This window comes from Vicugna pacos, unplaced genomic scaffold (assembly GCF_048564905.1).
Source record: "Vicugna pacos unplaced genomic scaffold, VicPac4 scaffold_109, whole genome shotgun sequence".
NCBI lineage: Eukaryota > Metazoa > Chordata > Mammalia > Artiodactyla > Camelidae > Vicugna > Vicugna pacos.
Window position 1 is genome coordinate 1,257,830 of NW_027328789.1, and position 12,735 is coordinate 1,270,564.

Consider the following 12,735-nt stretch of genomic DNA (forward strand, 5'->3'; position numbering starts at 1 on the left):
CACGGCCAGACGTGTTCCTTTCCTTCTCAGAGCTGATCACAATTTGCTGTCGTCTGTTTTTATGTTTATCCCTTTTGTAACTGCCTCTCCTCCGGAGATTTTGCTCAAGCAGCACAGGACCAGGTGTGTCTTGTGGCCTGCCGGATATTCTGGGCTGGGAAACAGCCGAGCCCACATCTGGCTCTGGTGCTGAACGGAGAGAGCAGAAGGCCCAGGAGCCCATGCTGAAACGAGGCCCCTGCACACAAAATTATGGTCTGACTTTGGGCAAATTACACAGTCTTTTTTACCCTGAGATTCCTCATCTGTCCATAAAAATAACTGCCCATGGCACACAGAGTTACAAGTATTAAAGGAAATCACCAAATTCACAAAGTAGCCAAGGGGCTACCAGTGCATCCTAAACAGACACATGCTGCCTTTAAGGCTCTGACACACACCAAGCGTGGTGGTCGAACAAAGTGTACACTGCTAAGTGTCAGTGTGTTAAGTGCTTCATGTGTGCTATAATAATCTTCAGAACTTACAACAAGCCCAGGAAGTAACGAATATTATCATGCCCATTTCACAGACTCACCATCAGTTTAAGAGAGGTTACATTCAAGTCCAAGGCGCTATGGTGAGTAAATGGCGATTTCAACCTGAATATGGGCCCAGGCCTGGGCTCCATCTCTGTCCCATCCACCTGACCACTGCCTATGAATTCCACCTGTCCAATACCCAAGTTGAAGCCAGCCAGCTCTTAAATGCAATGTGTGTCACCGTTTGTCAATGTTGGTTCATTACCATAAACAGTTCTCAGAAAGCACTTCAGAAAGGAAAGTTGGACTCACATACCTGCCCACAAAGAAGAAGAATTCTGCCTTGCCTTCTCCTGTAACGTGCAGAAACCCTTCCCATTCACCACCGAATCCTTTTGTATGCTTCCTCCGTGTTCATGTTTACACATGGCTTATTAAAGTAGAAGTTACCTGCAGTAATTCCATCTCGGTTCCATTCCAAGCTTCCAGATTATCCATAATCAGGGTAATACCATAATTTTCTGTGAATGAAAACATTACAAATTGAATGAAAATATTGCAACCATGTCACTAAACAAAGAATGCTGAAAACAAGTCATCAGCGGCTGCCGCCACCCCCCAGTGAAGACAGGCCTGCAGCCATTCACAACGGTGCCCTCTGAGCAGACTCAGAATAAGAAAGGACAGATTACTGGCCCTAGATAGCTAGGTGCTTGTCTAAAGTATATATTCAGTCAGCCCAAATGTTGGCTTCCTCCCATATATTGAAAAGCATTAAATTCATGAACTTGAGATACCTGGCTTTCTTTAGATAACAAGCAATGTTTTATTGTTCTGTCTACCTGGTCTTTGTTGTAAAGCTCCTATATAATCCTAGCTTCTCCCCTACTCTTGCGAGCAGTCCCTCAGAGTGTTCTGAGAGGCGGTCATCCTGGCTCGAGTCCTTCTGACAAATAAAACATAACTCTTAATATTCAGGCTGCACGTTTATTTCAATCAAGTCCCAGAATAGACACAACTCATCAATTGTGTAATGGGACACACTGGATCAGGAACCAAAAGAGTGTAGTAGTCCCTAAGAACTACGGCTCCCTCTTTCTTCCTGTCATTATACAATCCCACCAGAACTCATTACTTTGCTGTCTGCTCCTCTGGCAACCAAACTCAGAGAAGAGTCAACTCAGCAGAGCGTCCTGCTGGGGAGAACCCCTGCAGCAGCACTGCAGGCTGCCTGCCCTCCCGCACGCTCTGACGACTGCTAGTGTCCTCCGTGGAAACCAGGCCAACAGAGCTGTTCCCTACAGCTACAAAGTCCCAAATATTAAATAAAACCTTTCATTTTATACTATAAGTTACATATATACCCATCTCTGAAAACAGCTTTGCCAGAAGCCCAAATCTTCAACATTAATCTGCAAAGGCAAATCAGGTCCCCAAGGGAAAACAAGTCTTAAGACGATGCTAAGACCTCCAAAGTCCTCTCCACGACCATAAACCAAACTGCCTGTAGGTCTGCAGCTGCAGGAGGCTACATGTCTGCTTTTAAAGCAACCCCTTCCTGCCCTCGGGTGCTACAATGCCCTTCTACGCCCTCCCATCTCAGGGTAAGAGCACCCACTGCAGAAACTTGCAGGGCAGCACTGACAGGACTGGACAATGAGGATCAGAGCTAAACTAAGCCTTCTGATGACACGAGTTGTCACTCTGTCACTTTACAGATGAAGATATATATAGAGAGAGGTGGGGTGTTATTGTTCAAAGTCACACAGATAAAAAGTGACAAAGTCTATAACTCTGCTCCTCCCTCTGGTGTGACGCCCCAACTGGGACAACCACAGGGTTCTTTCGTGCCTGCCTGACCAGTTCTTTCCTATCACTCATGACCCACCACAGGGTCTGAAATTAGCCTGCATTTGCAGCATCTTTTCCCTCCAGTTTCTCAGGAACAAGGCTGTTCGGGCCACTTTATGACTTCCAGGTCCCCGAAATCTCCGTGCTCAGGCTGCTCTTGCCTGTGCATCCGGCCCGCTGCTCAGAGGCTCTTCCTCCCCTGCAGGAGGACGTTTCTACTCTTCACAGGGACACCCCCTTAGGGGATCCCTCCTCTCGCCCTCAGCATGGCAGGTGTCCCAGGCCACATCGCGAGATGCCCCAATAGGACTGCATCTGCCCAGGTCTGCTAGTCAGACCAGCAGCCTCAGAGCCAGGGATTATGCCCAGGTCACACTGCAAACCTACTGCCCGCCTCACAGACCCCAGCCAGCAGGTCACCTGGAAGTCACAGCAAGTGCCCCACCCAATCCAGAAGCCTCTTCATTTCCCAGCACCACTGATGACTGGTTTCCAAACTTTGGTCAGTTTCGCACAAAACAACACCTTCTACTGTGTAGCGGGTGGTTTTTGCTTCTGCACCCCATTCTTACTGAAAACGTTAAGGGAAACCAAAAAGCCTCTTCTCAACCCTTTTCTGATGATACCCTCCCACCCACAATATACATATGCTCAAGAGATTTGGATCCACGTGATTTTGTTTCCCTTACGATAAGTGGCTCAAAACACTGCGGGATTATTTTTCCTTTGAGGGTATTAGGACTCAGTTTCTCGGCTTTAATCTGTTTTTGTCTTTGTCTTCTTTGTTCCTAGCAGTTGCCACCTCTTACTCCCTTCAGCAGCCTCCCTCCCAACTTCTAGTCTAGGAAATCAGCTGTGATGAGGGGCACGGGGGCATTCACAGAAGATGCAACAAAGGCAAAAAGAGGCTATATAATTTGCCAAAGATATCACCTTCAACCCCCAACAGAGTGTGTCATGTCCCTGTGTTTAACTCTTATTCTAAGCAAGTTAACTTTTTGTAGATTATGTTTATAAAGATGAGAAATCAAAATACATACAAGGACACACATCAACTCTAAGATATTCATTAACTCCACTATTTTGTTTCTATTTATTTTATTTGTATTAAAAAATTAAGAACCCCTGCAACCAATATAGCAAAATGTTACTGGGTTTTAAATACAGAATATAGAGGGGTTAAGTGTGTCATTACTCATCCTTATATGTATGTTCACAAGATAAAATTATTTGAAAGTCTCTCTCCCCTCTCCCTACTCACTACTGGCTCTCACCTGAGATCCCAGACCACACATCTAACAACCTTTCACTTTACCCACAGCTGAACTCATCAGTTTTCCCCCAGAAATCCCTCTGCAGCTTTCCCTCCTCAGAACACAGCAGGACCATCATTTAACTCATTAATCCACCCAGAAACCTGGGCCTTACTCCATCCTACCTTCACAGACAGCTTTAAATCTTTCTTTTTACCATCTAAACATGCCTTCAATCTGTTCGCTTTTACCCACTATCCTACCGCTCAAGTGGAAGCCACCAACACTGCCCACCTGGACTCACGAGTCTCCCAAGTGGCCCCACAGCCACTCTCCCCTACTTGAGACAAATGGGATTGTGTCACTCCCATGCTTTTTGGGCTCTTTTCAGACCCACTGTTCATAGAAGAAACCCCAATTTCTTCACCTTGTGAAGGTGTTTGCCATGAAACTGTCAGCTCATGGAGGGCAGGGCACGCCCTCTCCCCTCAACCCCACTCTCTGGCAGAGCATCAGCTTGGGAGGACCCGCTGAGCTACATCAGCCTGTATCCTAAACCTGGTCTTGGGTTCTTAGCAAACTGCTTCACTTATCCATACATACCCAAGGTAGATAAGAAAGATTTTAGATGTTGAGCTAGACTATTCATTTGGGGATTTTGCACTGGCAACCTGCAAGTATATGTTCTAATGTTTGTGTCTTGTTAAAACCACACCCAGATTAAAGGAGTATTTGTGGAATGTCTTCGGAGTAAAAGGGTTCTGTACTTTTACAGATTTTATGTTTTATAACATGAATAACCCGGACAGGGTCACAAATGGAACCGCCTCACAAGTGACAGAAGACAGGTGAGATGCATATAGCAACAGGTCACAAAGATGGTAAGAGCAAAGTTGTTTCTCCAAACCCCAAAAAAATTCCTCCAAGAACAGAAAACTCAGAATTTTGAAAGTAAAATACTATCATATAAGGAAAGAAAATAAATAATCCTCTTCATCAGGGTTTCAAGATCTGACTGCAGAGTTATTAGTAGGCTATACTGAATCCTAGCACAGAAAATTCAGATGGACTAGTGGTGAGTAAGTTCCAGGAAAACGGCAGTAATTCCTCCACTTGAAAGAGGACACACACTCACTTGTTCAAGGTGATTGCAAACAACATTCTGCAGAAATTCAGAATATTCAGGCACCGCTTCTAGATGGTGATGACACGGAAGGATGGCTTGGATGCATGCTTCTAACTGAGTCACCGGCATTCTTACACTGCAGGGGGAAACGGAGGCCCTCAGCCAAGAGCAGAGATGTTCCTGTCATGTATCCCAGGTCGTGCCTCGGGGACTCAGTGTCCTGTAGCAGTCCGGCCCCAGGCGAGGACCAGCAGCGTGGCCCACCCAAGCAGGAAGGGCACTGTGCTTGAGAAAGCCCACACCAGATGGGAGCAAGAGTGGCTGGTGGGGTTTTGTGAACCTATGAATGCTCATAGAAAAACACCTGCATACATTCAAGTGATACAATTAACAGTAGCATTCTTTTTAACAAAATTTCAAATGTCAGTGGTAATTTTACCATTCCTTTTCTCTTGTCCCCTGCACTCTGAGACAGGCTTAGGTTCTCTCACACTTGCAGCTCTGATGCAATAGTTGTGAAGTTATTTTACTTTACTGCAAGTGTCTTCGCTCCACGTGTCACTGTGACTGTCGTCTCTTAACACAGTCAGATATCTTCCTGGATCTCTCCATGAGTTCCTTGCTCCTGCTTCTCAGATCCTGAGATAAAGAACAGGTGAAGGCACATGACTGGAAAAGTCAATGTGGACTTGAGCAAAGTCCTCAGTGACCCCCTAGGTGAGTGTTGACCACCCCTTAGCTTCGATTCTCAAAGTTCTGCCCAGGGTGACATCCAGACAGGAGGGAGTCCTGGGCCCAATTAAAAGCTGTGTGGCTTGGGTGCGGGGAAAGGTGCAGGAGCTAGTTCCGTAGCCGGGACCCTCCACACCTCTGCTCCTCTCTCTCCCGAGGCCCCGCTGCCAAGCCCCCACGTTCCCTGATATTCTGTCCTTCTCTTCTACTCTACTTCAAGCCCTTTTCCTCTTCCTTTATTCCCTGATTATCTGCAGCTGGAGAGATTTTTCCATCACAAAATCTGAAAAAATTTCCTGCAGCTGAAAAAGAGGTCTCCAGAGGTCAATGCCCATATGGTGGTTCCCGAAGAGAGCCCCTGGTTAGGGGGACCCTCACCAACACTCACGGGACATCCGGTATGTTACAGGGTCGACCACCCCCAACAAGAGTTTGCTGTGACCCCAAGGCACGCACAGCATCCCTGCTCACTAAAGTGTAGTTGTAATCCGTTATTAAGAAGCAAAAATAAAAAAAATTTCTCATGTTTCTTACTAAAATTATTTATGAGTTAGAAAAAGAAATTGTAAAAGAAAAGAACAAATTTGACTCCATGTTAGATGTGTTCGTTTGGCTTTAAACCTGTACCTTGTTTTCTAGGCTCCGACTTGCTATCTCTGCACCTTTTGTAAAAAAAAAGTTGCCTTTAGCCTGAAATATCCAGGACAGCCTATTCTCCGGGCTCTGAACTTTAAGGATATTAGCTCTTCTACACTTATGTACAGATGGCAAGTTGCAAAATAGATAATAACCTTTCTTTCATTTGGAGGTTTTACGGGGGCACCTTAATTTGACCCACCATGGACAGCTGCAGGAACAAAGGATTCCAAGGACAAACAATTCGTACAGCGAGAAGTTTGCAACAACCAACCACATCCCCGCCGCTTTTTAGTATAAAAGGAGACTGAATTCTGCTTTGGGGAAGAGAGTTCTACTGGATATCAATATGCCATTTTCTGGGTCTGCCAGATTTTCAAATGAAGTCACTATTCCTTACTCCAACATCTCATCTCCCCATTTATTGGCCTGTCATGCAGCAAGCAGAACGAGTTTGGACTTGGTAACAAAATGACTGCATTAGAGGTAGTATGTCTCCACTGTTTCCTCATTTCCAGTATGTCACAACCTATCAATTTTATATGCTGTTTAACAACATGACAAAGACCTATTATACGGAATTGATTCCACAGAAATAAAATTATTTCTACTCCCTCAAGACTTTTTTCTTTTCTATTTTATTTTGTTTTGCTTATTGAAAAGAAAATAAAAGTCAAATCATTTTATTTCATGTATTTTTATAGCTACATAATGTAAATACTACAAAAATATTTAAATTGCAATAAAAATTGTTAATATATTTGTATAAAGATATATAAACAATCAATGCAGATTAGGAAAGGAGTAGATATTTACTAAAAATCTACTGCACATCCAGTCTTTTACAAGCATATCCTGGAATATAAGCTCTATTATCCAGGGGTCCGCCACCCCCATTCTCACTGCCGATTCCCTTAGTAATCAACTACCAAGGCACCAGCATAGAACCATGCGATCGCTATTTTAGGTATAAATGAATGAATTAGCTCATTCAATTCTAAAACAGAAACCTTAAAATAAATACTGAACTTATTTACAGATAAACAAATTTGGACACAAAAAAGTACAGTTTCTCCCCCAAGACACAAAGATAATAATTGGTAAAGGCAAGATTTGAACTAATCTGCCTGATTATAAAGCTAAGGTGGAAATCCCCTTCGACTGTGTAGGTCCAGCAGCACAGCCCATCACCCTATCTTTGTTCAGATCTGGCTTTAGACAGCCTGAGACAGCACCCCATTCCTATGGAACTCGAGGGGAAACGATAACAATAAGGATTTTATATTCAGTAGTTTCTTAGGTCTCAATTATATAAAGTGTCAGCAGGTCAGCAGAAAACTCTGGGAAATATGAGTGGGTCCAGAGCTTTTCGCTGATAAGAAACTCAATCTATCAGGACAGAGTGACCTTCCCATGAGTGGCCTCATGAACATAAACTAAAGGCAGCTGAAATGAAAACTAGCAAGAACATGGAAGTGAAGCAGGAAGGATCCCTACTATCCCCTGCCCAGTTGCCTCTTCACCCGCGTGGACAAGATGGCAGAAGACCCAGGTTCTTGTCTAAGTTACAACATCATGGATTCTCACCCATAAAATGTTGCGACTCTATGCTGTCTTAAGTCCTTTACAACTAAAATATGATGACACCAATATCTCAGCGGAATGTCTATGTCTCCACTTTCTCTCTTCTATTAGGAGACTATATCTATGGCCACAAAGCCGAAATTCAATTAAAAACACCATGCACGAAGCCTGGTGAAAGTCTGTGTAAGAGACATTGTTCTCACTCTCTGTGAATGAAAACTCAGAAAAAGTGGACCTTCTCCCTCTGTAAGTGGGAGGTAGACTGATTTTGTGTGTGTGTGTGTTTGCACGCACATGTGTGTGTGTAAATCATATAAAATATATTCTGGGATTTGCACAATTTTTTTTTATGATACTATCATTTCATGAGGATGAGCCAACCTTTAAAGTAATTTGAATCTATTTTTCTGAGAGGCTCTTTTGGTGGAGGATGGGAAAGGGGAAAGGAAAGGAGGAAAGAAGTAAATGAAGCAAAGCTGTAAGAATACTGCTAGGGAAAGGCAAGACATTAATTTTGTTCCTACTTGCATCACACACAAATTAGGGACTGGCTTTCCCCCATGTCTTGTCAAGCACTGAGCTGCAGAAGAACAGGCGACAGCCCATTTCTCACTGAGCTTGTGACTGTATGTGACATCTTATAGACACAAATTATTTAACCTGATCAAACACTCTAGCAGCAGGATGTAATTCTCCTAATTTGAGAGACAAGAAAACAGGAAGTGAAAGACGGTATATAGCTTGACAAAAGTCAGAGGACAAGTAAACTAAAGAGGATGAATTCAAACTCAGATCTGAATGCAGAGTCTGATATTCCCACTCCCAGGGCTGGAAAATCCTTAACACAAGGTTCCCCAGCTCCTCTGCATTGTTCCTGGCACCAAGCATTTCCCATGGCGATGGTCTCCAATTCTCAGACACAGTGCTCTGTGCAGCCAATAACCTTCATTCGACCTTGATCATCTACCTGCCACGCCTACCAGGCTTCACCATACAGGCAGGAAAGCTGGATTTCAAGTGCATACAAAGCCACCCTGGTTTAAGCTGGACTGTTTATCAGCTTTTCCAGCATAAAGGCAGCCATGAAAGTGCTCACAGTTTGTACATGAGCCACACTACCTCTCTCCATCTGTCTCCCCACCTATACTACTTAGCTATGACCATTTTGAGAATCTTGGAAACAAATTTTTAAAAACAGAAAAGAAAGGATTCTGTAACAAGTACTTAATACTTACAATTTTAAATGAGAAGTTACAAAGTGAGTATTTACAAACCGAATCTGCCTTCCTAGGTGTCAGTTTTAACAGTTAAAAAATATAATAGCAAAAATTTCTCACTTAAAAATTAACAAAAACATCAACAATAATCTGGAATAAACTCAAAAACAATGCCCATGTTGTACATGGAGAAAGTACAGGACTGTACTGAGGGGTAAAGTAAAAGTGTGAAAGTAGAGACATCAACCTTTTGTATGGAGGAAAGCAGTTTTAAAGATGTACGTTCTCCTAAAGATAATTCAAAATTACTAAAAAATCCCATGACAACACTTATCTTTTTTTTTTAACTTGAAAAAATTATATTAGAATTCTTCAGGAATAATAAAGTCATAATACAAGCCAAGAAATTTAGGGATCGAAAAAAGAATCAAAAAATTCACACTGTAATATATTAAATAAATTTTTACAATATGTAAGATATAGTGCTAGAGTAAGAAAGTAAGATTGACAGAAATAAATCATGAGCTCAAAAAGAGACTCTAGTATACATAAGTATTTTTTACAGGTGGGATTTCAAATTAAAAAGCAAAGTATGAATTTAATAATTGTCTTGTTACAATCAGAGAATACCTGGAAAAAACAAATTCTATTCCCGTCAAAATGACCACAAGAAAAATTACAGAAAATGATGTAAATATTAGAAAGTACTAATAAGAGCAAATACAACTCTTTGCTCATATCAATTCAGCTTCTCCTCACTGTAACAAGTACCATTATCATCTCCATTTTAGAGATTAAAAAAACCTACAGAAGAAATTTATACCATTATAAGAAAGCATTTCTAAGAATAAAACCCAAAAAGAAGACATTTACTATCTTAAGATTATTTTGGGCCACAACAATAATGAACCTACTGAACAAAATGAAAGGCAAGAAATGACAAGTAAAAGCTCTCTGATACATGTTGATGAAGACAAGGGGTTAATGTTCATAATACACATTGAGCTGTCACAAAGCAGCAAGAAGCTCCCCCACTTAAATGTTTGCAAAGGACAAAAGGGATCATTCACTTTTTAAAAGTCAGATGGCTAATGAGTGAAAAATGCTCAAAACCTCACTGGTCATCAAGTGCAAACTAAAATAATGAAAATCATTTTGCTCGTCATATTGGCAAATATGTTTAAAAGATATTATAGCTAGTGTCCATCTTTGAGACAACAAACTGTGAGCGATCTTTTGGAGGATGACATGTCAATGGATATGTAAACTCTGAAAAACGTGTGTGCACACAGGCTGAACTCCACTTTTAGGAATCGTTACATTTAGAAAAAATCAGTTCAAAAAGATGTACTCATCAGAACATTTGCACAGCACTGTTTACAATGGTGGGAAGAAATGCTGAAGTGAAATCATATCCAGCGATAGAGAATTGGTTACATAAGTTATTCTACATCTTTTCATGCCCCACAGGAGAAGGAATTTCAAGATTCACTTGAAAGCATCCTGTGATGTATGAAGTTGTCACATCCAAGGACTAAATTTCCAGAAACCTTAGCTAAAGGAATACTCATACAAGATCACAGGAATGTTTGTACAAGAAGGATGCCAGTCAAACACCCTTTCTGACAGTGGAAAATGGAGAAAACTTAAGTGTTCACCATCAAGACAATGATGCGGTAAATCACGGAGAGCTGTGGGCACTAAAGTTGCAGCGTTTCAGCGTGGTCCAAGGCCTTGTCCACAGTACTCTCCCACGAAAGGTGTCGTTACACAAGAGACCAAACCTGCACATCAGGAGACCCCTTTACTCTATCTGAAAGGACCGGGTGAGTCTGGAGTGGGAGGAGGTCTATGATATATACGTTAGTGAATAAACCGAGCTACAGAAAACATATAGTATGGCCTTATTTTTCAATAAAGCATATATACACACACATATACATAGATTTCTCATATACGTGTATGTATGTGTGTATATATATATGACAAAGGCATAAAGGTCATGAAATATATACTCCACATTGTCAGCAGTTTTACTCTCAGGAAAAAAGGGGAAGGGAAGTAGGGGACTTTCGGTACCACCACAGTTCTCTTTTCAGAATTTCAATTAAGTATACTTGGAATTTAAAAGTTTACTTAAGTACAAAGTAAAATGGACGATGCCTCCACAAAACAGAATGCTATACTGGTCATTAAAAATCATGTCAGGGGAGATAGAATATTGTAGAAAAATGTGTAATAAGCCGAATGGAAAATGGAGGTCTCCACACAGTAAACAGGCACACAGTGCTCGCTGGTTTTTATGACAGAGCTGATACACACTGATGAAAAGAACAGAAAATAGATGTTAAAGTGTTAATTATTATCTTTGAGTACTGGGACCAGGATAGACACTTTTGACTCTTTTTTCAGACTTTTATATTAAATACACACTATTTTTCATCTGAAAAATGCATTTTTAGATGTCTAGTACCACACAGTGGAAAAAATACATGAGTAGTTACAGAAACAAATAACTAGGAGACACCGCAGCACCATCACACAGTGTAGAAAGGGCGATCCTGAATAACACCACGCAGTTACATAAGGACCCACAAAGTGAGAGCACCCGCTGTAACAGGGCGCGGCCCCCTTCCATTTGTCAGATGTGTCTTCAGGGCTGAGGCAGTTCTGAGCACGGCCAGTGTCAGTGCTGGTGTCTGGATGGATGCCACTGGAGGTGAGGGCACCTGCAAGCCGAGAGGAAGAACAGAAGTAATCCTCTGCTTTTTCTGTCTTGTTTCTTTGTTACTTTTAAAGAGAGGCGTAAATAAGATAAACTGAACCTTCCTTACTGAAATTTCACTAATGAAGCCATTTTTAAAGTGTTCACAACTTATATTCTGCCTATAACTGTCTTTTCAAAAAAGCCTCATATTTATTAAATGTTAATTAACTCAGTTAATTAACTACATGTTGAAACCTTTTAAAAAACATGAAATGCACTACGTGAAAGCACCACACATGCAGTGACTAGCTCAGCTGTCTTTTCGGCAGTGCAGTCAGCCCCCACCATCCCGAGACCCTGAACTCCTGATGCTGGGAAGAGAGCACGCTGCTTCCTCAGATGGAGAGAAACGGTAAAAGCATTTTCTGAAATCTACAGCACTGACAAAACATAACTGCTTAATCCCAGGCTCCTTGGAGGCTGTCATTTTCCGTTTCTGGCCAACACCCGTCAATGAGCAGAACCACCCCATTCCCGAGTCATGGGACTCACGTGGGCAGCAGTTTTGGAGAAATTTCCAGTTATAGAATGTTAACCAACTATACATAAAACTCTGAAAAAGAAAAGATGCAATACTCAGATTTTGGAAGACACTCAAAATATTCTCCTAAGTCTTAGTATTTGGAAAGGCTGGGCTTCTCCTAAGCCACTTATTTACTTCACAGCCAGTGAGCATCTCCCACAAACCCTGCTTCCCTGTGTGTGCTGGGAGCCTCAGGAACATTGATGCTGTCTATCTTATAAGTCACAAGGCAGAGGCGTGTGTCTCACGCCTGCAACTCTCACACAGGCTCAACTCCGAGCCTCAATTTGTGAACTTGGCCCCATTTTCTCACCTGTTTATTTGGTATCTGTTCTTCTGTAAGCTGCCTGAAGTGCTTCTTGGAACAAGTCAGAAGAATGAGTGGGTAGAGAAATGGACAGATGGACAGGTGAGAGATGGGCAGACAAACAGGGAGACTCCAAGAGAAGGGGAGCAAACAAAATTTCCTATGCAAAACCCTCTTCTAGTCAAGGAAGAAAACCATCACGAAGAAGTGTGAAGAGG

The 12,735-nt window shown here is 42.1% G+C and overlaps 2 protein-coding genes across 3 annotated transcripts in view; both read right to left on the minus strand.

Moving 5' to 3' along the window:
• The window catches only part of LOC140694894 (trafficking protein particle complex subunit 9-like), a 410,228-nt gene that overhangs the window by 369,298 nt on the left and 28,195 nt on the right, over positions 1-12,735 (minus strand). The gene's annotated exons all lie outside the window — the stretch shown is intronic.
• The window catches only part of LOC140694895 (trafficking protein particle complex subunit 9-like), a 38,961-nt gene that overhangs the window by 12,724 nt on the left and 13,502 nt on the right, over positions 1-12,735 (minus strand). The window contains exons 4-6 of one of the 2 annotated variants that reach the window (XM_072957915.1): positions 5,191-5,390; positions 4,761-4,887; positions 972-1,042 (exon numbers count right to left, since the gene is read on the minus strand). In XM_072957915.1, the coding sequence (XP_072814016.1) occupies positions 972-1,019 (48 nt within the window). In that variant the 5' untranslated portion in view covers positions 1,020-1,042; positions 4,761-4,887; positions 5,191-5,390. Of the gene's footprint in view, positions 1-971; positions 1,043-4,760; positions 5,012-5,190; positions 5,391-12,735 lie in introns of those variants that run through there. The other variant, XM_072957916.1, reaches the window with a different exon arrangement.